This window comes from Lynx rufus, unplaced genomic scaffold, assembly GCF_022079265.1.
Source record: "Lynx rufus isolate CCGP_SWC_20201006 ecotype Redwood Valley unplaced genomic scaffold, mLynRuf1.p SCAF_3, whole genome shotgun sequence".
Classification (NCBI taxonomy): Eukaryota; Metazoa; Chordata; class Mammalia; order Carnivora; family Felidae; genus Lynx; species Lynx rufus.
Window position 1 is genome coordinate 185,703,731 of NW_025814845.1, and position 23,760 is coordinate 185,727,490.

The window sequence follows — 23,760 nt, forward strand, 5'->3', positions numbered from 1 at the left end:
CGAATAAAAGGGAGTGTAACTAGTTAAGTTCTCAGGTCCTCCCAGCCCCAAAAGCCATTACTCAAACCTCTGAGGCACTGTGGGGGATTGGAAATTACCGAGAGGAGTCTTTCCCAACTGTGTATGATATATAAGGCTAGTTGTGATGCTGTGGATAATGAAGTCACGGCTATCGGCACCTGGTCAAAAGGGAAACAGGAACAGAACTCACGAGTCAACTTAAGTTGCTTTAATTTCACATCCAGGGCAGGGCCACTGAAAGAGAGAAAGAGAGAAAGAGAGAGAGAGAGAGAGAGAGAGAGAGAGAGAGAGAGAGAGAGAGAAAGGAAGAGAAAAAGAGAAAGAAGCAAGTTTCAAGAAAGAAGCCTCAAGTCCAGGGGCGCCTGGGTGGCGCAGTTGGTTAAGCGGCCGACTTCGGCTCAGGTCACGATCTCGCGGTCCGTGAGTTCGAGCCCCGCGTCAGGCTCTGGGCTGATGGCTCAGAGCCTGGAGCCTGTTTCCGATGCTGTGTCTCCCTCTCTCTCTGCCCCTCCCCCCGGTTCATGCTCTGTCTCTCTCTGTCCCAAAAGTAAATAAACGTTAAAAAAAAAAAATTAAAAAAAAAATTATCAAGTCCAGGCAATATAATCTGAAAAGTGCCATAATAATTCTTCTTCTCATATTTGATGTCACTCATATAATTTTAAAACTTGAGCTTCTTAGGTCTAAGTACTTAATTACCCACCCTTTTCAAATTAAATGCATATGTATACATGCATATACATGTTCCCCAGTCAGTAAGAATACCTTTAAAAAATTCTGGAATCTCAATTAAATTATATTTTCAGTGTGCCAATTGAATTGAATTGGCCTGTGGATCCCTCTGCTGAGAAACCTATCATATGTTTACTTGGGTGTCGTCACTGGTTAACTCTACTTTGGGGATGGAGACCGGGGCTAAGACCTATGGTCGTGATGCAAATATAAAAACTCTTTGGGGAGCTTGATCCCAACAGAAGTGGGGACAAGAAAAAAATAGGTCTAGGGACTCAGAGTATTGAACCCAGATCTAGAAATCGTAAATCCAGTTCCCTCCAAGAAAGACCGTTCACGTGACAAGGCCACAGCCCAGGACTATGGTTGGGACGCATCTCCGTTTCTCCTCGTCAGCTTGATCCAGATGCCACTCGTTGGACGAAGAATCAGCTCTCCCGCCAGACCAAGTTCGTCTCTTTTCTGGTTGGATTCTACCCAAAAGTGTCTCAGGATGCAGGAGAGAACGACCTTTTCTTCCATTGTGGCAAATTTTTGACCTTCAAGTTAATGAAAATGGCATTACTTTAAATATACATAGATCTCAAAGGTGAGAAATCACCGGTCCTATTAGAGGAAGCAAGCAATTTTATATTTTCACAATAAGGAGAAGCAGAGTTACTTGAGATGTTGGTTAAAAATGAAGATTCTTAAGCCCCCTTCCCCGCCCCTACCCAGTGCAGCCCAATAGCTGGGGTGGGGCAGGTATCTGTATTTTAGCAGTAATCCCAGATGAATTCTAGGGTCATTGAAGCATGAGACTCACTACTGTAGATGGCTTATTGGGCCTTTAATTTAATTTACTACAGAGTCACCAAATAGGCTTCAGATCCATCCATTTCAATCTGACCTCATTTTACTAACACCTACATTTACATCCTCATAAAATGCTAGAGAACCTAAAGCCAAAGTGTGTATAACGCATGGTGATGTGCATCCTTTTTTTTTTAAGTACTTCAGCTGGCCATATGGTAAACATTCTTTGCTTCTGTTTTGCCAAATGCGATTCTTAAAAGCAACAAACATAGATATTAGGTTAAATAAAACTGCTACAAATACATTTTCTACCATATAAAATACATCCAACATGGACCCCAAATCTACAGTATTTTAAAACTCTACCATGAAACTGATTGTGCTGTATGTTATGAACTGAATTCTGTCCCAGTAAATTTCTATGTTGAAGCCCTACCCCACCCTGTACCTCAGAATGTGACTGTGTTTGCAGACAGAGTATTTACAGAGCCTAATTAACTTAAAATGAGCTCATATGGATGGACCCTAATCCAATCTGACTAATGTTTTCATACAAAGAAGAGATCAGGATACGACACACACAGGAAAGACCGGGGAGATACAGGAAGATACGGGAGAAGACGACCATCTATAAGCCAAGGTTTAGAATGATCTCTGAAGAAACCAACCTTGTTGATATCTCAATTTCAGACTTGCAGCCCCCAGAATATGAGAAAATGAGTATCTGTTGTTGAAGCCACCCAGTTGGGAGTACTTTGTTATGGTGGCCCTAGCAAACTATTCTACTTTACGACAATCTTTTTCGAGACAATAATGTAGAGTGAAGTGGAAGAAAAAAGAAACCAATTTTTAAGAGACCGTAGCCTAGGAGACATGACATCTCAAAGAAATTATTGTGAGGGGGCGCCTGGGTGGCTCAGTGGGTTGAGTGTCTGACTTCAGCTCGGGTCACGATCTCGCAGTTTGTGGGTTCGAGCCCCATGTTGGACTCTGTGCTGACAGCTCAGAGCCTGAAGCCTGCTTCCGGTTCTGACTCCCTCTCTGCCCCTCCCCCACTTGCGTGTGTGTTCTCTCTCTCAAAAATAAATAAACGTTAACAAATTTAAAAAAGAAAAAGAAAGTATTGTGAGAAACCCACTACCACATGGGCTGGAAAGATCAAACCAATTCTGATGGATACAAACCTATACAGTTTCTGGGTCCAGCAGAGAAAGGCACATACGCGAATGGGTGGCGTCCTTGCGAATTCTCGGGAAAGAACCGTTCTGGCTGGAATTCCTCAGGATTTGGGAAGTATCTTGGATCTCTGTGCAGTGCATAGGGAACGATGATTGCTTGAGCGCCTTTCACAATTTTGTAACCCGCTGCCAAGAAGTAGGCAATATGCCATAAGAATGGAGCAAGACAGATGTTAAAAAAAATCCATCTTCCCTATTATTCTAATCATAGAGTTCTTACCAACTTCACAATCTTCAGTAAGATTGCGGGCAAATAAGGGGACAGAAGGAAAAAGGCGGAGGCTCTCCTTAATGACACATTCCAGGTATCTAAGTTTCTTCAGGTCTTCTACGGTAGCAGGACGATCAGACTTCCCTGATCAAAGTAAATACACGATATGGGCTTGGGGAACGGGACATCAACAAGGAATTAATCCAAGCACCGGATGTTAAATACCTACAGCCAAAGTAGGATTTCTAATATGATACATAATCAAAATAAAATTAGACAACGTGTTAAGTGAAAGAAACAAGACACAAAAGGCCACGTACCGAATGATTGAATTTACAGGAAGGGCTCAGAACAGCTATATCCACAGAGACAGAGAGGCTGACAGAGACAGGGGCTGGAGGAAGAGGGAATGGGATGTGGCTGATTGATGGTGCAGGGTTTCCTTTCGGGGTGCTGAACATGCTTTGGAATTAGAGTAAAAGTGGTGCAACACTGTGAATGTACGAACTCATCTCCTTTAAAATGGTTAGTTTTGAGTTCTCAGAGCTTCCAGATGTGCATCTTCTCTTGAGCCAGATTCTTGGACTTCCCCCACAGCACGGCCCCTAATCGCCTTTTGCTCCTGTGTCCAACAAAGAAACTAAGATGGTCTTGCCTTCCGGCCAGAAGAGACATCAACCTCCCTGGACTTGCCAAAGGAAGAATGAGAATAGCAAGGAGCAGCTGGAATGAAATCAGTACAGACGGACTTAAGGAACAAGCCAGTGGAGAGATTTTGAAAGTAGAACAGAAATATAACAAACGCCACTGAGCATGTTTTCAAAGCAAGCTGGAAATGATTGCCAAGATCCCCAGTTCTGGGGTAACAACAGTTGGGGTAACAGCCATCCACAGATCTGTATTCCTTGGAGAGGAAGACAAAGAGGCATTGCATCATCTGACCAGAGTTGAAGTGACAGATTTGGAAGATATTAAATCAGGTTATGGAACAGATGTCCACTTTGATAAAAACCCTTCCTTCAAAAACAAAGAATTTCATCTAGATGGGAGCGTGATCCATCTTCAAAATCTACTGAAATCAAATGGGAATCGGAAAGGACTGGATAAAACATTCAAGTCAAATGCAAAATAAAGCCATAGGAAGAGGGAGCATGAGGAACCAGGGAGTTTCTTTCTCTGGCTTACTGGCCATCTCGATGGAGGTACAGATGAGTTAGGAAGGGACGTCTAAGATGATGTTTGGTAAAACCCATCGCAACACTACTTGGTTCCTGCCATGGATGATGGAGAAGGGGGTGGTGGTGGTGGTGGTGGTGGTGGAGGACGAGGAGAACACACTAATGAAGAATAGAATGAGGATGATGGATTCCAATCTCCTGTCTTAATTTTCTCCAGCCCCCTTGTACTCAGCCATGCTGTTCTTGAAGTCTCTTTCTCCTCCTTTACACAATGATTCTCAACTTATTGGGATGGGGGGCGGGGGGCAATACCTTGAGCATAATACAGTAGGAAGAGAAACTCTACCATTTTTGGTTCTTAATTCATTCTTATCTTTTTCTGTCTCAACCAAAACTTCATATAAACAACACATGGGGAAAAAAGAAAAACCTTCAGCTGTCTTAGCTCTGCTGGAAGCTGGCGGGTGCCCGGGCCCCACGTGGGAGTGCCTAGAATTCTAGCTCTTTTCCTCCTTTTCCTCAGTACTGGGCTCAGAGATTACTTTGTGTCTCTACGCGATTACGGACACAGTTAGCATTTACCAAAATGTATCTGGTTACTTTCTCTCGGTTTTAATTTTTTAAAAAATGCATTTCTAGATCAGGGAAGGGTGGGTTTCAGATGTTTGGGTCGGTGAAGTGGGCATCTTGACAACATGGCTTCTCCTTCAGCCATGTTTAATTGTGATGTTTAATGGAAATCTTTATAGTTTAACATGACACTTTAGAAATAAAATTCTCTCCTAGTGCCTTGAGCCCTACCGCTCCATGGGAGACTCGGCGAGCCTGTAAGACCGGATTTGGGATTGACGTTCTCTATTGTAATTTTGTTCCTGTTTATTTTTAAATTTTCTTTTTGTTTCACTGGAGGGAAAAGAGGATGCTTGACTTTAAACATGAACAGGGCACAAGTGGCTTTGTTACAATAAAACTAAATACACACCGATAAATGGTTAATTTTATGTGTAACAAGAGGAATTTATACCTGCAACTCAATACCCAAAGATGAGTTGCTCATGAAATTTTAGAAGTAATACTGGGGATAGAAGAAAAAGTGAGGGACAATCAGTAGAAAACATGAGAAGTGGCCAAATAAGCCATCTACTAATAATGCTGCTTTAATCACGTGAGATCAACAGCAAAAAGTACAACAGCAACGAGCTGGACATCATAGAGGTTACGAAACGTGAACATGTTCCAAAAACACTTGTGAGCTTCTGAAAAACCAAGTTTACTCACCACAGGCAATATGAGAGAATTAAAATCAATACAGAAAAAAATAAATAAAATGACGATAGAAACAGAGCCAAAAAGTTAAGATTGCCTCCATTCTACAAAATAAAGTCTTCCTTCTTGAGATGTCTAGGCCTCACACAATCCGAACTCAAAACTACTTGTCCAACCTCATCTCTCAATACATTGTACCACATGTGTCAAATTCTAGCTGCCCCTCACGATTCACTACTGTCCTCCAAACTTTTCCATTTCTGTGCCATTGTCCATCTGGTTCTCCTCTTTCTAGAATGCCTTCCCTCTCCTGCTTTTTCCTTCCCCACTTCTCTTCTCTATGAAGAGACACCATTTTGTTGGCCGGTCGACCCAATCTTTCATTTTCTCCTTCCAGCTATGGGAGCCACGTGATGTGTGATTCAACAAAGGATAAAGTTGATGGCACAATGCATAGCCTCTGTGTGGTCGGCTGGTAATGGCTCCTATATATGTCAGGTGCTAATCCTTGGAACCTGTAAATATTACCTTATTTGGGGAAAAGGTACCTTTACAGATCTGATTCAGTTAATGATATAAAAACAGGGAGATTATTCTGGATTATTCATCTGGGCTCCGAATGCCATCACAAATGTCTTTATAGGAGAGGATGAGAGAGATTACACAGACACACAGACACACACACACACACACACACACACACACACATAGAGTGAAGAGAAGGGGGTGTGAAAATAGAAGCTGAGATTTGAGTGATGTGGCCATAAACCAAGGGATAGGCTGGTGGCCACCAGAAGTGGGAAGGAACAGATTCTCTCCTAGAGCTTCCAGGAGGAGTACAACCCCACCGACACATTGACTTCGGCTCAGCAATACTGATCTTGGATTTCTGGTGTTCAGAACTGTGAAAAAAATAAATTTCTGTTGTTTTAAGCCACCCAGCTTGTAGAGTGTATTACAGAAGGCACAGGAAACTAATACATCCTTCATCCCCTCCTCCCCTTCCTTTTCGTCTTGAAGATACACACGAGACCTCCAACAACAATCAAGGGCACAAAAGCCAAGATGGTGAAGAATAGAGAGAAAAAAAGAGCAAGACTGAGACTCTGTGACATCCCTATTGACCTCAGCCTAGGACTCCTCACCTGTTGATTGCTGGTTGTGTAATAGAAATAATGGCCTCGGAACTGGAGAGTGTGATGCTAAGTGAAATAAGTCCTACAGAGAAAGACAGATACCATATGTTTTCACTCTTAGGTGGATCCTGAGAAACTTAACAGAAGTCCATGGGGGAGGGGAAGAAAAAGAAAAAGGTTAGAGAGGGAGGGAGCCAAAGCATAAGAGACTCTTATAAACTGAGAACAAACTGAGGGTTGATGGGGGTGGAGGGGGGAGGGGGATGGGTATTGAGGAGGGCTCCTTTTGGGATGAGCACTGGGTGTTGTATGGAAACCAGTCTGACAATAAATTTCATATTAAAAAATAAAAAATAATAAATTAAAACAAAAAAAAGAAAGGATGGCCTCTCCGCTTCACCCAACTTTCCTCTCATTTGTGGCCAGACGCAATCCTATGGGAAACAGCTCTCCTGGATTCCCTCTCACTAACATCACCTGCTCCCCACTGCTCCCAAATATCACCTTCTTCTTATCACTCAAGTGCACAGCCAGGACTCCATATTTTATGGACAATAGCCGGTTCATCTAGTAAGCAGTGAGGTCCTTGGAGACAGTAGCATTTATCTATGCACCCCCAGTGTCTAGCCTAAGGCAGTCACACGCCAGGTGGTTGGCCAATGCCTGTAAGTGAACAGGGGAGGCCTTGCAAAGGAGACAGTACTGGAAGGGATCCCATAAAGGAGACTTCCTGCTTATTACACTGACTTTCCAACAGGTCCTACAGCACATCCTGAATGAGTATGAATGGCGTCTGTTTCGGCGGACGTGGGACCCCCCCAGAGCCGCTAATGTTGGGGCCAAACATACCAAACACTTCCTCCAGTTCACTGTCCACGTGTTTCTGGACTTCTGGGTAAGAACCCAATAGATATAAGGACCAGTTTATTGCTGCTGCAGTCGTGTCATGGCCCTACAAAGGTGAGAAGAAACAATGGCTTAAAGAGCAGAGCTATATCGAGAAGATCGGACAGGATGACTCCATTTTGAATTGGATCTGACAGTTGCAATCTGACTCCAGAACATAACAAATTAATCCCATACAGCATCTCACCTTGGTGACAAACAAACCTATAAAACAATCCCTTCCTGCATAGACGGACACTTGACCATGACATGGAGCTGTCTACTTGGTAAGAAGTGGCTCAGCTGTGCTGATAAGGGGGCGGGCGTTCCAAGGAACGGGGTAGGCCAGACAGTTTTGAAGTGGGGGGCGGGGGGAGGAAGTCCGGCTTTTCTGAGCCAACTTGCCAGAACCGTACTTCTCCACTTCCCCTATTTGCAAGGTAGGCTTTACCCATTGAGTATACCCATTGAGTACCCAGGGAGTACATATGCAGTTCTGAGTAATTCTCCAGGGCAAGAAGTTGATTAACAGCTTCATTTAATTTTGCCAAGTTCTAGGCAACACACTAAGCACTAACTAGGTGCAGAAACTAACATGATTGTTCTTCCCAGAGCTTCATGAAATACTTGGTACTATAATTCACATTTTAGAGATCAAATACCGAGACAGAGCTTCCCATTTTGTTTTATCTGCTACCCAGAGCGAAACTAAGCATGGAATTCACAGGAGCGTGCTGCTGGGAGGGGGTAGGGGTAAAAACCTTCATATGTAATGACTGGCTCCCAGGCAGTTAAAAGGCATGGCCCCAAGAGCCTGCATCCACGTTATGGAGGATGTCACGTTAGGTCATGACGTGATAGTTTGTGGTATGCCTATTTGATGCAAAGGAGAAAAAAAAATGTAGAATTTCAGACTGTTAAAACTGGAAGAAAGAGATCATCGGCTGGTTGTCTTCACGAAGGTGAGAGGGATGTTTGCATGCCCTATACACGTATGTATGTGTACGTGTAGGCGCATGCATGACAACGCATGTGTGTGCACTTGTATGCATGTGTGTGCACTCGTATGCATGTGTGTGCACTTATATGCATGTACGTGTGTGTGCGCATGTGTGTGCATACAGGGTGGAGATGTGAGAAGGTCTCTCCACTTCAACATCAAATAATAATAGCCAAGATCTACGGTATGCTTCCTGGGCACAATTGTTGGTACACTTGAAAACAGCATTCATCTAATCCGTGAGGCCCGTGCTCGAACAATGAGGACACCGAGGCCCAGAAAGGCTCGATGAGGTGCCCAAGGTTACACCTCTAGGACAGCTTATGGCGGGGGATCTGGCCCCAGAGCCTACGTGCTTAACACCTCTCCACTTTTTAGCTCCGTGGGTGTCCATTTTCCGCATAACATTTCTTTCCGGTAAAGCGCTCTGCTTAAAAAAAGAAGTTTAAAAATCACTGCCCTAGCCCATCTCTCTGTCGTACACATAGGAAAGCGATGACAGAGATCGGGGAAGATTGGAAGCATCTCACAGGGCCAGTGAGCACAGAGCCGGGAGGAGAGCTCAAGCCTACAGACGCTTAACGCGACCCGCTTTCAGCTACAGGACACAGACCGACCTCCCTCGGGACGAAAGGACGGATGTGCTCTAGCATTGCATCTAGACGGCCCCGGGGGGTGCAGCTAACACACCCGTGAGCATGTGCTGAGCCATCGGAAACGGTGGATGCCTTTTGCTCTCCTCCGCTTCCAATATATTACCACGCGGTGCTTAAAAAAAACATTTCTTTATCTCTATCTGGCAATCCACATATATTGAGAGACTCACCCCTTGTGATATTTAATACAGTTAGAATTCTCTTTGTCAAAAACTGCATCTTTTATTATTACTATTATTACTGGAAGACTGGAGATCTTTTTTTTTTTTAGAATCTCAAACTGGTTAAATTGTCCATGGGGTGGCTCTTGTTCTCTTTCTAAGGTAGGGCAGCTCAGGGCAGTAGCTAAGGACTCATTGGTAGAGGCAGGAAGCAAACAGGGTTCTTTCAAAGGACGTACTGAACAAACAGACTAGTGGGTTTCACAGACTAAAAAGAACACAGCAGTTGTTGGCCGCTCTTCTTCTTGGAAAAGTCTGACAGACCTCAGATTTTCTTGAGGGGGAAAAAAAATGTGTCTATGCCGTACCCACCATGACTCAAAGGTTTTTCTGAACACGGAAGTTGACCTGATACTTAATCAGGTTCTTAAATTGTGTAAATTTTAATGCTAGTCTGATGACCCTTCCTTAGCTCTATGAAGCTACTTAAAAACTTCATTACAGTTTTAAAAAATAATGTTATAGATTCTAAAAAAAAATAGCTGGAATTTATTTAATGATACCTGAAAATAACATGATGATATACAATACCTCAAACATGAAAGTGTCCACTTCTTCTCGAACCTCTTCGTGACTTAGCTTGTTCCCTTCATCATCAGTCACATTTAAAAGCAAGTCAAGAAAAGCCCTGCGTTTATTCTTGGAGGGGGAAGAGTCCTTGTCACCACTTCTATGTTCTTCGTCTCTCTTCAGTTCCTTGGCCCGTTCAGAGATGACCTGTGATTTAAACCATCATATGCTTTGATTTGGAATTTGTTATAATCTAACAATACACTCTCCTGTGCAAATATCCCAGTTTCTTTAACTTATCTTTTCTAAACCTTTCCTATCCTTGCTATCTCAATCACAACTTAGGCTCTTGTAAAAATAACGTCAAGCTGCCTGTTAACATTTTATGGCATTCTTTGATAAGACTTGTAAACATGAATTTAATTGTCAGACAGCTTCAGAATTTTCAAGTGCCGTTTTTACAGACTTTCCAGTGGGGTGTAACGGTCTACTAGATGGTACCCTAGAGTTCTCCTACAGCCTGGTTGATTGCCCTATATGCATCTTTAACACAGACTGGCATCCTATCTCCAAAACAACATCATGATCGCTTTGTAATCTTTGAATTGGAAATAGGAACATCCAGTTAATTTTAATCTTTTCTAAGTTAAAATGATACTAGAAAGGCCCTTTGCCTTTGAAAACTACTGTCTAATACGAACATCTTCCAGAAGACCCTCATAATACTTGTCTCTATGTTCTTTTAACATAGCACCTTGTTTGTTAATAAATATTCATAGCTCATACCTCATTTTGCCATTTTAATAAACTCCCTTACTAAACTAACCTACTTTAGGGTAGGGAACATACGCGTCTTACTCATTACTGTATCTCTCACACTTGGCAAAGTTTTAGCACTTAGCAACTGCTTAATTAATATTTACTAAAGCGCGCCTGGGTAGCTCAGTCAGTTAAGCATCCGACTTCAGCTCAGGTCACGATCTCACACTCTGTGAGTTCGAGCCCCGCGTCGGGCTCCGTGCTGACAGCTCGGAAGCTGGAGCCTGCTTCGGATTCTGTGTCTCCCTCTCTCTCTGCCCCTCCCCTGTTCCTGTTCTGTCCCTCTCTGTCTCAAAAATAAATAAAAACATTAAAAAAATTACTAAATACATTGAAATGTAATCACGTTGCCTACTTTTTTCCATTATTCAATTCAAATTTTATGAGACTTAGGCTTCACGGTCCTACACTGAGGATATTAACAAAATCACAAAAATCTCGGACTTAAAAAAGTCCTATGGGGCGCCTGGGTGGCTCATTCGGTTAAGGATCTGACCTCGCCTCAGATCGTGGTCTCACGGCTCATGGGTTTGAGCCCCGCATCAGGCTCTGTGCTGAGTGCTCAGAGCCTGGAGCCTGCTTCAGATTCTGTGACTCCCTCTCTCCCTGCCCCTCCCCCTCTGTTTGTATCTCTCTCAAAAATAAATAAACATTAAAACAAAATTTTTTTAAGTCCTAGAAATGGATAGTAGCAATGGTTGCATAGCAATTTGAATGTACTTAAAACCCCCCAAATTGGACATTGAAAACGGCTATAAGGGCAAATTTGTATATTATACCACACTAAAAAAAATCAATTGAGGACTTGACCTTATTGGTAAAATTATGTAGGATCTTCAGGTTCCTTTTGTGTTCCCATCCTTCTTTATACAGAAAAAACAAAAAGTCAAGCCAGAGCCACGGCATCCTCATTCTTCGAGATATCAAATCACTCATCCTGTAAATGGGATAAAAATACGGTAGCCGATACACCGGAAATGTCTCTTTCCTCAGCACCTATTCAATGTCTGCTCTTAACGAGGGAAATATACGGGAATGAGGAGGACTCATCCGAAAGGCTACTAAGAGCCCTGTGCTTCATGCTCAACAATGAATGCACGGGCTTTTACACGTCCAGTGAAGCTTAACATTTTAATGGTTTCATTAGCAGAAGGAAGAATTTGTTATAACACATCCGGACTAGATGGGCACCTGAGGCCTGCTTCTCCCTCTCCAGAAAGAGTTCCTGACCTCCCAAGGCCGCTGTGGCTCTGGGATCACCCACTGGGATGAAATCTGCCAGTTTTTAATATGCACTCATTCGCTTAATCACGCCTCCGGAGTGACAGAAAAGCAACTGGTCGTCCCCTTCTGCAGAGAAGTGCTCGCCGAATACCCATGTGTCACACAGCTGTCCCGAGTGCCTCCCTTGTCATGTCCAGCAAGATAGCAGCCAGACCTCTGCGTGATCTCCTCCTTCGAGACGGGCTCAGACACCGATTCTTTAGAGAGGCTCTTGCCGACCGCTCACCCGTAGGACGTAGCCCTCTTTCCCTCTCTAATGTCAACTTGATCGTTTCTTTCTAAGCAATTATTAGAGTTTATGTTTACATTCATCTGTTTCACTGTGTGTGTCCCCGCTTTCTTCCTATTTGTGTGAGGCGACACAACTAGTCAGGACTAGTGCAGTGGATAGTGGATGGCAGGTTATAGACGCTCAGTACGCATTTATTAAAATAAGGTGAAATGAGCAGTGAACTTCAAGATAGGATGTGTCAGATCAAATCCTGGCCCTGACTCTTAATAGCTGAATAACTGCCAGCCAGTTTCGAGGTAAAAATTGATGATTTCCATGAAAAAATAATACATACTCAGCAGAAAATATGGGAAAGGAGAATGAACAGCCACAAAAACAAAACACAGTCAGAAAAAGAGACGCACGCACGCAAACAGTAATAACCGCAACTGATACTTTGGTATAGTGCCTTCCAGTGTTTTCTTCCTATAAATCGTGTTTTTCAAATGTTTGCTCATTTATTTTGAGAGAGGGAGAGAGCAAATGGGGGAGGGGCAGAGAGAGAGGGAGAGGGAGAGAATCCCGAGCAGGCTCTGCTCTGTCAGTGCAGAGCCTGATGCAGGTCTCGAACTCACAAACCTGAGCGGAAATCAAGAGTCAGACGCTTAACTGACTGAGCCACCCAGGTGCCCCTCCTTCTATAAATAATTCTTTATACCTGGTGGTTATCATACCAAAAATCTGGTTTTGCCTTTAGCACTTAGTGTCATAATGTAATCTCTCAACGTATTATAGAATAATCGTTTTAACTGACGGCATCATCTGGGTGTGTTATCATTTACAAAACCGTTCGTCTACTGCTCAAATACATGCTTAAACGACTGGGTCAATTTCAGTATAAAGTTTCCTTTTGAAACAATGAAAAAGACACTCACAAATTATCAGCAATCCTTTTCAAAGCCCTAATCAAGAACCATTTTAAAGACGATCCAAAGGACTTCGTTTACCTATAAATCGCACAGACGTACTCGGAATCGTCATTACTCTGAGCGCCAATGTTCTTCCCCATGGCTGTTTCTGTACAATAGAGGCAAGAAGCAACCATTCAATTCCATCACCTATCCTGCGTTCACTTTCCAGCGACCACCCCTTAAAAAGAAGACGTAGGTCCTGCTCGATTCTTGTAGGTTTTGAAGTTGTTCTCTCCCCCTTTTCTCTTGTACCTTCCATTCCCTGTTCCTGCTGCTGCTGCTTCCTTCCCTCTGACCTTCCTGGCATGTGGGCTCTGTGACAATCCTGCCCAAAGCCTTAGCAGGGGCTGCTGCTTCTCAGGCGGCTGAGCAACGGGACCATCCTGAACAATCCAGGAGCCTTTCCAATCCCCTCCTTGGCCTTCCCAATGGAATGTTAGTTTCCGTGTGGGCCGCTCTACGCTACACCGTACCTTTAGAAACAGATCATTGAGACTTACCACAAATTATATCTAAGGCACAAAGAGTGATGTAAAAAAAGCAGTTAAAGGCTTCTTGGTTAACATGTTTTTGAAGCTTATTAACCAATACGTTTGCTTGTTCATTCATGACATCTAAGAAATCTTCCAGAATCGTAAAATGGAAAGTGGGTGTTAACAATTTTCTCCTAGATCGCCACTTGTTTCCAGTGCTAGAAATAACAATACATGGTTACAAATAAAAGAGGAGAAACAGAGCGTAAATTTAGCCAGTTCAACAAAATTCTCCCGAAACAGCTTAATCTATAGGTTCTCACGTGCTTTGGTCAGAATGACAAAGACTCATATATAGTCACAGAATGTGGGTATTTCAGATCTTTTTCTAAATTGGGTCGTATTTAAAGGAGCCCTCATAAAACTTGACAAATGGAAGAATTTGTCTCAATTTCTGAGTTTCTAAGTTAGAATATTTTGTCTCCCCTCGATTACTACCTTAGTCCTCAGATGATCCTCATGGTCTGTGATTCTCCTTTGATCTCCATTCTCTTCAGATTCTTCACAGACCCACAAGGGTCCCGCCTCTCTCTTGGTAGGCCCTCTCCCAGAGGATGCAGTCCTATTTTTGGATGCCAGCTCCAGGACTGAGGTTTTTGTGCTCCCTATACTTGGCTGGGGCTGACTGCCCTTTCCACTGGATTTTCAAGATTTGCCTGTTCCAAACGCTCCTTTCCTTTACTCCATTCACACACCAGGACCTGAGTCTTCTCAGGACACTGGTCATCACCGTTACCGAGTACCATGGCTACAGGTTACCATACACGCTGGACTCCTGTCTGTCAGAGCCCAGTGTTCTCCAGTCCTTTCCTTCCAGCTTCTCCCCAGCTTCCTGGTAGCACAGTCTCGGGACGGGAAGATTACTTTGTGCCAATTCCTGACATCACAAGATACCAATAGAAGTAACTGATTCTACCAGACGGCTTTACAAAGTGACAACGACATACCTGGTAAGGAGTCCCAGGCCAAGCCATGGTTCTAGGAACTTGTACACACAGGATTTGTCAATTTGACTTGAACTACTTAAAATTACCTTGGAAAGAGGGAAAAAAATTGAGAGATATATAGATATCAAAATAATTTCAATTGTAAGAGTACAGGACTACCTTTTAACAAAATTTAGCATCTTATCTTTTTTTTTCTTGATGTGTATTTATTTTTGAGAAAGAGAGCGTGCATACACACACACACACACACACACACACACACACAGAAAAGCAGGGGAGAGGCAGAAAGAGAGGGAGACAGAGGATCTGAAGTGGGCTCTGTGCTGACAGCAGAGAGCCTGATTCGGGACTCGAACTCATGAAGCATGAGATCATGAACCGAGCCGAAGCCAAATGCTTCACCGAGCCATCCAGGTGCCCAGAACACTACTTTTTAAAGTAACGTCTCGTAACTACTATTTCTCTGCGATTCATTTTTATTCCTGTGCCTCTAAAGAAGTCAAGTAGAGTGTTGAACATCCAAGTGTCATTCGGTCTTGGGGACCAAATGGAGTTGAGAGAAAGGAAAATGTCCAAGACGATACCCTGGCTCCTACCATGAACTAGGAACCAAGAGGAGTCATTGACTGTGGGTAGGGGGACGGGGGAGAGGAGCTAGGTGAATCCAAGGACGACCATGTCTAGGAAGATAAAAGTCACAAGTTCATTTGTGGGCATGTTGACTTGGAGACATTCAAGTCGCTATGGTCTGAAAGCAGGTAGGTGAGATGCTCAGGCTAGGACTTGAACTAGAAGTACATATTCGAGTGTCCCCAGCATGTAGGCAACACTGAAGGCCCTGAGTATGATTAGACCCCCTGGAATCCAAGTGAGGTAGAAAGGATGAGCATTTAGGTCTGAGCACAAAATGCTGCCTGGGCTCCTTGTTCTAGTCCTGCATTCTGGATAGATCTCCACCCACACATATCAAGCCTGATCACGCCAAGTCAGCCATGGCTGAAATCCTATGCCTGTCTCCTCATTATCTACTCGGAACCAGGCTGCTACAGTGCGGTACAAGAGGAAGCACACATTTTCACGGCAATATCTAAGAAAGACACATCCGAGCGCCATCGCCTAGGAAATTCTGTTTTTAATTTTGTTCCATGCAAAGAAACCCTGCTTACCCCATTTTTCACTCCCTGACCCAAATCCTTTGCTCATCAAACCACAAGATAGTCTCCCCAGAGTCATAATGATAAGTAAAACGTATTCTTTGGGAGTATACTCCCAATTTCAACAGCATGGATTAATGATATCTGCCCTATCAATATCAGATGAGCATTCTTTTTTTAAGAAAATTAACTTGGAGTAATACATTTGTAATGGATAGGAGACTCAGAGCATCTTGAGAGAAACACTCATACTTTATTAGTCTTATATTTTTAGACTGAGAAAACAATGTCTGGCAGGTAACATGTGCTCACCTTGTGGAATAACCTATTTGTGGCTCTATGAAACTGTATCCTTGTGTAGACTTTTCAAAAAAGGAGAATGTATTAGACCTGATATCAGATGTGCACAGACATCTAGAGGCTACTACCCACCCCCCCATATTTACACTATATCTGGAAAGCATTAAATGGCACCCACATACCCAAAAATATTTAGTGAAATGCTCAATATACTAAATTCAATTAAATGTAAGAACATTTTTGGGGCGTCTGGGTGGCTCAGTAGGTTGAGCATCCGACTTCGGTTCAGGTCATGGGCACGTGGTTCGTGAGTTCAAGCCCCGCGTCGGGCTCTGTGCTGATGGCTCAGAGCCTGGAGCCTGCTTCGGATTCCGTGTCTCCTTCTTTCTCTGCTCCTCCCCCACTTGTGCTCTGTCTCTCAAAAATCAATAAATGTTCAAACAAATTTTTTTTTTAATGTAAGAACATTTTTGCTATCTTTATTTGGATGAGACTCTCACACCATCGGATATACAGTGGAAAAGTGATCCTATTTCCCACACACTCACCTCCACGTTTTCTGCATTATAAATGGCCAAGAGTGGTACTGGTCCAAGCCAGAGTTTCAGCAGTGGAAAATGCCGATATTCTTCTGTGTAACAAATTAGCTGCTGAAAAAATTCTGGGAGGAGAGATTTAATTTTAAGTGAGTTTCTTATTGTGCCTTTTGGGTTGTTTACTTTGGGCAAGTCATTTAATATTTGCCAAGTCTCTCACATCTTCGAGGTCCACCACACTTTCCCTGTTGAAGGCTATAATGACTGAATTGTGAGGGTAATTTAATTATGAGTAAGATAATGTACAAGAAACGTGTACCTCCAAAGGACCCAATCCCTACTCTCAGGGAGCTGCTAACTATGGGAGATGGTCACTTCTGTAATACCAGACAAAACAAAATGGTTGCTAAGATAGAAGTTTAGGTCTGAGGAGTTACTGGTCCTCATGGACAGGACTGAAAAAAAAAAAAAATCATGAAGGAGATGGTATTCGAGCATTAAAACATGAGTTGTATTTTTATAGGCAGAAAAGGGGAAGTAGGAGTCGAGAGAGAATGTCAACCAAGCAGCAGAAACAGCAGAGCAGAAGCATGAAACTCTGGAAATTCCCTGTAGGTGCAGCCACCACATTAGATGGGGTGATATCATCGGGAGGGGAGATTGGAGCACTGGAGGGTTTGATTTGCTTTTATACACTCATTGGCAGTTTCTGATGAGGATTGGCAAGACTGGAATCGTATTTTACGACAGTAACACCAGTGTGTGTGAGATCTGTGAATCACCTGGGTATATTGGGGCCACAGGAAGCCGCTGGGGGTGGGGAAAAGGCTGGAGTTCGATGCAGCCAGGGCTAGGGGCATTGGCTGCGCTTTCTGGCTGGCGTTTGCATCAGGTTTGGGGAAATGGTGACCATCAATCCCAACTCCAGCATCAAAGTAGTGTGGAAAACTCGGGAGTCAACACTTTCCGTGTTGAAATCCACGAAGCCCCTGTCTGGGGAATGCAGCGTGGCCTCAGGAGAGATCAAGCCATTGCAAAATTCTCAGTGAAGAAATGCCATGTCGATGAGTGCCATCTGGGTAGAAACAAACGACAGCAGGTGACCGAAGAATTGAGACACAGGGTCCAGGCCTCAGAGAAAAACCTGGCAAAGGTGAGGCATGTTTTCGGAACACAAGTCAAACAAGATGAGGTTAAGGGAGGATTTGAGTCCCAGCTGGCCAAGTGATTACATGTTAGGAAATGGACCAGAAGCCTCCTTCCACTGCTGGGAAAATCCAGCTAGGGAGGGGTGAGGAGAGGCAGGCTAGCGGGTAGGCAGATGTGGATGCAGGGCTTCTCCTGGGCAAAGGGAAAGCCTGATCGACAACAGCAAGGCTAATTTCAACCTCACTGTGAGGCTACTAATACGGTACTTAAGGTACTTTGACAGCGTTGTTTCGACATGGGAATTTGGGCACCAGGGACGAATTGATATGGCATAAAAAACAAACTATTCAACTTTTCAGCACTTTTTCAGTGTCAATAACGTGCGCAGGCTCGGCCCATCCCTGCTCTTCATCCGTCATTAAGCTTCACCCAATGCCAGGCTTCACCCAATGCCAGGTCAGGTGGTGCACAGTGCAGTAGGACAGGAGCTCACGGATGTCCACTCCATATAATACTAAATACAAAGTGTTTGCAGGTTTCAGCACATCGAAACCTAGTAATAATTATCCTAAAAGAGCTAACATCCATTATGTCCTATTCCTTTACAGCAGCAAGTTATTTTTTTTTTAATTTTTTTTAATGTTTTTATTTATTTTTGAGACAGAGAGAGACAGAGCATGAACGGGGGAGGGTCAGAGAGAGAGGGAGACAGAATCTGGAACAGGCTCCAGGCTCTGAGCAGTCAGCACAGAGCCCGACGCGGGGCTCGAACTCACGGACGGCGAGATCGTGACCTGAGCCGAAGTCGGACGCTTAACCGACTGAGCCACCCAGGCGCCCCTACAGCAGCAAGTTATTCTATGTCTGAACTAGAGTTAGCGTTTTTGATGCACTGTCTTTTACGCCTCACCATAGTTAAATGCAAGACATGATTACTGTCACAATTGACGAAACTTGCCCACTATCACAGAGAGTAAATGATGGAACCTGGCTTTGTACTTAAGGCGGTAAGACACTACAGTGCTCCATCTTGACCATTACGCCATATTGCTTTCAAGTGTCGCCTGGCCTAAATGGTTGTCAAAATTGCTACGAGAAGAGCTGGGTCAAGTCAACGGTGTCAGAATGCCATGTCTCACGATAACTTCCTTCCTTGTGTGACTTGATAGAGGAGACAGGGAAATCTGAGCCTGTGGTTGGAAGGTAACAGGTCCGATATCAGAGAACAGTTAGGGCAGGCAGGTGTTGACATAATGGACTAAAAAAGCAAGAAATTGGTTTGAAACACCAATGGAAAGTCAAGGGCAGAACTCCAGGTGAGATTATCGAGGCTGGAGTTTGAACAGTGGCCACAAAATCAGAAGCACGGCCTCCTGCCTAAGAGACAAGGTCAATGAGAACAAGCAACGTGTCTTGGACTATTCTGACACCAGCCACTTTGTTTAGCCCAATGTTGGGCACCAGGGAGGGCCCCGTGTTTGACTGACAATTAAGGAACTTACTCTAACCGAGCTCTAGACAGCGATCTGGAAATAGCATGCATTGAATTTCATCCTTAAAATAACTGTCATACAATTAACTTACAAGTTAAGGGTAAAAACTCTAACTTAGAAAATTTTCATATTGGCTTTACACATCTTGGTACTTCTGTGTCGGGTACACTTACATTTATAAATGCCGTATCTTCTTGTTGGATTGACCCCTTTATTATCATGAATACGCTGTTGGTCTTTTAGTTCAGTCATCGTTTTAAACTCTATTCTGTCTGGTGTAAGGGTAGCTTCCCAGTTTTCTTTCGGTTTCCATTTGCATGAAACATCGTTTTCCAACCCTTCGCTTTCAGTCTGTGTGTGTCCTTATGTCTGAAGCGAGTCTCTTGTAAGCAGCATAAAAATGGGTCTTGTTTTCCTATCCATGCAGCCACACTATGTGTTCTTATTGGAGGATTCAGTCTATTTACATTTCAAGAAATTGTCGATACTGCTATTTTGTTCGATGTCTTCTGACCGTTGCTGTAGTTCTCCTCTTGCTCTTTTCCCTTTAGAGAGTTTTAAACAACTCCTCAAATTAAAACAACTCGGTTGCAAAGCCGGAAACGGAGCAAAGCTTTGCCTGATGCCAAAACCCGGTACTTGTGCATGGATGAAAAAGTCCCTTCGTAAAAGCCAGTATGTTGTCACTCTTTTCACTTAGAAAGTAACTCCAGGGAGACTTGCTTTAAATATTCCAATCGACTCACAAGTTTATTTTGAAACAGGTCTCATTCACTAGAGATTTCAATGTTTAGAATAAATTCCCAAAAGAATATGATGAGATTTCTTAAGCATATTATTTCTTGCTGGGAAATGGGAGCCCTATATATCGACACAGTGACTCTTTAATGCTATAAAGTCTCAGGGTAGAAGGAGAGGTTAGCTCTGCTTTTAGTATCAACCTAGACGATTTCTACAAACACGATGCTCTTAGTATCAACCTAGATGATTTCTACAAACACGATTCTCAGACATCTAGATGCGGTATTGGATAACTTGTAACATTAGTCACATTGATGTGTAATTGGTGAAAGGTTAACTTGGATTTCTTCTGCCAGGGAACATTTCTGATATTTTGATAAACACCCCCCAGGTCACTCCCGCCCCATGAGGCCTTATCTATTTCCATGGGGATGCAATGACAGCATGAGGGTTAGGGGTGGGGGGAGGGGAGGGCTAGAAAAGAAATAATACTTCAAGTTTTGGAGTTAATGTTCAACTTGTAAAACTGCTATTTACAATTAATCTGAGGCGAAACTGGATTGTGGTCCTAGGCTCATTTTAGAACCTGTCATTTGGGGCAAATCTTTTGAACCCTGGGTATCCGGGTATCCCCATTTGCACACCCATGAAAACGGAGTGCTAAGATCTAATTCACTGTCTCTGATGGGAGACTGTAAAACCAGGTGCTTCTGAGAACTTTCTCACTCACAGTGATTTTTCCCCTCATCCATGAAACCTAACAAAAGCAAGAAACAAACACAAAAAAACAAAAACAATGCACTGTTTCATAAATAAGGCTTTTAAAACCTGGTGTGTTAAGTTTGCCAGACGGCCCTGCCCTCGTAGTTTACTGTTATTACCTAACCTCCTTAAAAGAACTAAAATAAGAAGGTCAAGAAGGATAGAAAGTTGTGGTCAAATCTTGCGATGCGGGGAGGGAGGGAAGCCTCAGATGAAATCTCTAGTCCCTGATTTTCGGAGGGCAGTGGGTGGGGGGAGGATGATGGGACTGTTTTCAGGTGCATTCCCCGCTCCAGGGAAGTTTCTGCTCCTAGGCTTCAACAGCCAAGAAAGAAGACAGGCAGTGTTTAGAGATAGGAACAGCTCCCAAGTGGGAAAAGAAGAGAAGAGGAAGAAGGACAGCTTACACATACTGCGTTCCAGCCTATACATAAAGAAAAACTTGATGTGAAACAGAGGCAGGAGCAATTTTATCAGGGGTAGAAGGGCAAACCGGATAGAACTGGGAACCCGCTCTCCAGCAGGGGACAGATTCTTGTTTCTCCAAAGCGGCCCTCAAGTCGTGGTGCTCTAGGCTGATGAGAAGGGGGGCTGGCGGGGAGCAGGTGCGGACCGGCTGAGCCCAGGGCGGGTAGGGGGGAGGTGGGGGGGGGGGCGGGGAAGCTCCTGCACCCTGGGCCTTCCTGCTGGCGGGTCCGCGCAGGCTAGGAAGCCCACCGGCCCCCGCGTCTCTTACCTTTCCCTTCTGGCTTCATCACCAGCGTGTGTCCCACCAAGGGGTAGCAGCCGGGCAACGTGGGGAGGCCCCTCATCTGCTGCCATTGCCGCGCGCACCTCGCCACCATCTGCAGGAGGCTCAGGAGAAGAGTGGCTCCCGCCACGGAGACGGCGCCCAGCGCGCCCCAGATCAGCAGCTTCTGCCCCAGGCCCACCAGCCACAGCGCCAGCATCGCGCCGGCGGGCCGCTCCGCACTGGGACGGAGACTGGCAGGACGGCGGGGCGAGGTGCTGGGCCAACTCCCGGAGTTCAAGTGCGCCGGTCCTGGGAGGAGTTCCGGGACTCCGGGAGCCCCCGAGCCGCGGCCGCCGCGAGGATGCCAGCGCCCTCCCCCAGGGGGAAAGAGGTGGCGCCCGGGCCGCTCGCTTCTTCCTCCTCCGGCAGGAGACAGGCCCGGCCTCGCTACGGCGGGGACCCGGAGACCGGGGCTTCTCCCTGCGGCGGCCGCCCTGGGCCTCGGGACTAGGCTGGAGCCTCCCAGGCTCCCCAAACAGCAGCAGCCGGGTTGTTAACTGCGCTGGCACAAACCTACGCCATGCACTCCGGCCTCCGTGTTTGGTCCAGCGGAAACTGACAGAGGGGAACACCGCTCCTAGCTGCTATGGGGTGTTGCTGAATGTAAGTGAAGGCACTTGAGTGGGGAGGGGAAGAATGGGGGTGGAATTCGAGGCAGCCGCGTGTGGCCAGGGCGGGGCAGGGTCTGGGCTTTAGGTCCCCGCTGCTGGTCACGCACGGGAGAACCGCAGCTACAGAGAACCGGCTATTCGAACGTTGAAATAAAGAGGCATTTGGTTTGAAAGTCAGCCTTTGGGGCTTATTTTTTTCCCGGCTGGGTCCCCGACCTCATGCTTCCTCGCGCAGCGGGCAGGGTTCTACCCTTTGGGGCCTGGCTGCTTGCCTGCCTGCCTGCGGGGCTGCACCCCGTCTTCTCCATCACGCAGAGCGGCCTTCCGCTTTGATCCTGGGGCAGCTTTAGGGGCAACGACCTTGGGAGCAGCGGTTTCCACTTTGCATCCGGGGGCCCACCGGGACTAGGGACAGCTGAGTAAGGTTGCTGTGATGCAAATATTTTCCACCATATCCTCGCGACCGTGGAAAGTCAGCAGTCAGAAGAACAAGTGAGAGGGGAAGGTCAAGGCCTTGGAAAGACGCGGAGTAAGAGAAGCTGGGAAAGGTAGGGGGGAGTGGGGCGGTTGGTAAGGGGATGGTAGTTGTAGTGAGCTCTTCAAGAGGGAATGAAGGCAAAGCACTGAGCCTGCAGAAGGAGAAGCAAAGTGACTGGGAGGCTGGAATTCCGCCCAAGGACTAAGCTCCGTAACTACCAGTTCCCCTCTTTTCTTCAGGCAGCCTCGGTCCTGCCTTAACCTTAAAAATAAAACTCACTTATCTTGGGGCGCCTGGGTGGCGCAGTCGGTTAAGCGTCCGACTTCAGCCAGGTGAGTTCGAGCCCCGCGTCAGGCTCTGGGCTGATGGCTCGGAGCCTGGAGCCTGTTTCCGATTCTGTGTCTCCCTCTCTCTCTGCCCCTCCCCCGTTCATGCTCTGTCTCTCTCTGTCCCAAAAATAAATAAACGTTGAAAAAAAAAAACTCGCTTATCTTACCAGCAAAATGGGTATATTTGGAAACAGCCGACAGTTGCGATTTTGAAACACACCAGACAGCAAAATCATAGACAGGTGTGGAGAACAAAGAAGAAAAAACACTTAAAAAAAAAAAGTTTATTCATTTTTGAGAGTGTGTGAGTGCTGCAGGGGCAGAGAGAGAGGACAGGGCAGAGGATCGGAAGTGGGTTCTGCGCGGACAGAAGGGAGCCCAATGTGGGGCTCCAACTCACAAACCTTGAGACTGTGGCCTGAGCCACCCAGGGATCCCCAAAACGTTGTTTTATACAGGAGGGAGGGGATTGGGAGTGGCTGCTAGAAACTAAAACTCCTTTGTCTAAACTGGGAGTTTAAAGTGTAGTGGCTTCTCATTGGCTGAGCTGTGACAGTCTCTCATTGGCTGGGCTGTTGCTAGGGGAGAGAAAAACCTTTCTCCCTCCCCCCCAGCCCCACACCCTAAGGGTTAGTAAAGTCGTACCACCTGCAACTACCTTTGTGTTGGGTCTGCAATTGAGGAAGAGTGGTAGGGTGTGTGAGCTCTCCCGTCTGGCCTCCTCCTTCATTTCACAGGAGGTTTTCATTCATTCATTCATTCATTCATTCGTTTAATTTTAGAGAGGGAGAGAGAGACGG

General features: G+C 45.1%; 1 protein-coding gene and 1 pseudogene across 1 annotated transcript; one reads left to right on the forward strand and one right to left on the reverse strand.

Annotated features, from left to right (window-relative positions):
- Positions 1 to 537: 537 nt before the first annotated feature.
- On the reverse strand, positions 538 to 22,276 carry LOC124520538 (cytochrome P450 4V2). Its single transcript, XM_047091468.1, has 11 exons — positions 21,486 to 22,276; positions 16,617 to 16,729; positions 14,615 to 14,700; positions 13,635 to 13,825; positions 13,171 to 13,240; positions 11,479 to 11,605; positions 9,871 to 10,056; positions 7,427 to 7,529; positions 3,007 to 3,141; positions 2,733 to 2,912; positions 538 to 1,292 (listed from the first exon to the last, which is right to left on the reverse strand). The coding sequence occupies exons 1-11, from the start codon at positions 21,697 to 21,699 to the stop codon at positions 1,114 to 1,116; spliced, it is 1,584 nt and encodes a 527-aa protein (XP_046947424.1). The 5' UTR covers positions 21,700 to 22,276; the 3' UTR covers positions 538 to 1,113.
- LOC124520420 (protein SET-like) lies at positions 3,701 to 4,348 on the forward strand (annotated as a pseudogene).
- Positions 22,277 to 23,760: the final 1,484 nt, after the last annotated feature.

What these genes read in the sequence shown, in the direction of transcription:
- LOC124520538 (XM_047091468.1), bottom strand. Translation starts at nt 21,699, where the DNA reads ATGCTGGCGCTGTGGCTGGTGGGCCTGGGGCAGAAGCTGCTGATCTGG. An exon ending in GGCCTGGGACTCCTTACCAG is followed by an intron (nt 13,826 to 14,614) that starts GTATGTCGTTGT and finishes TGTTATTTCTAG; the next exon opens with CACTGGAAACAAGTGGCGAT. An exon ending in TGGACACTTTCATGTTTGAG is followed by an intron (nt 7,530 to 9,870) that starts GTATTGTATATC and finishes TCACCTTTGTAG; the next exon opens with GGCCATGACACGACTGCAGC.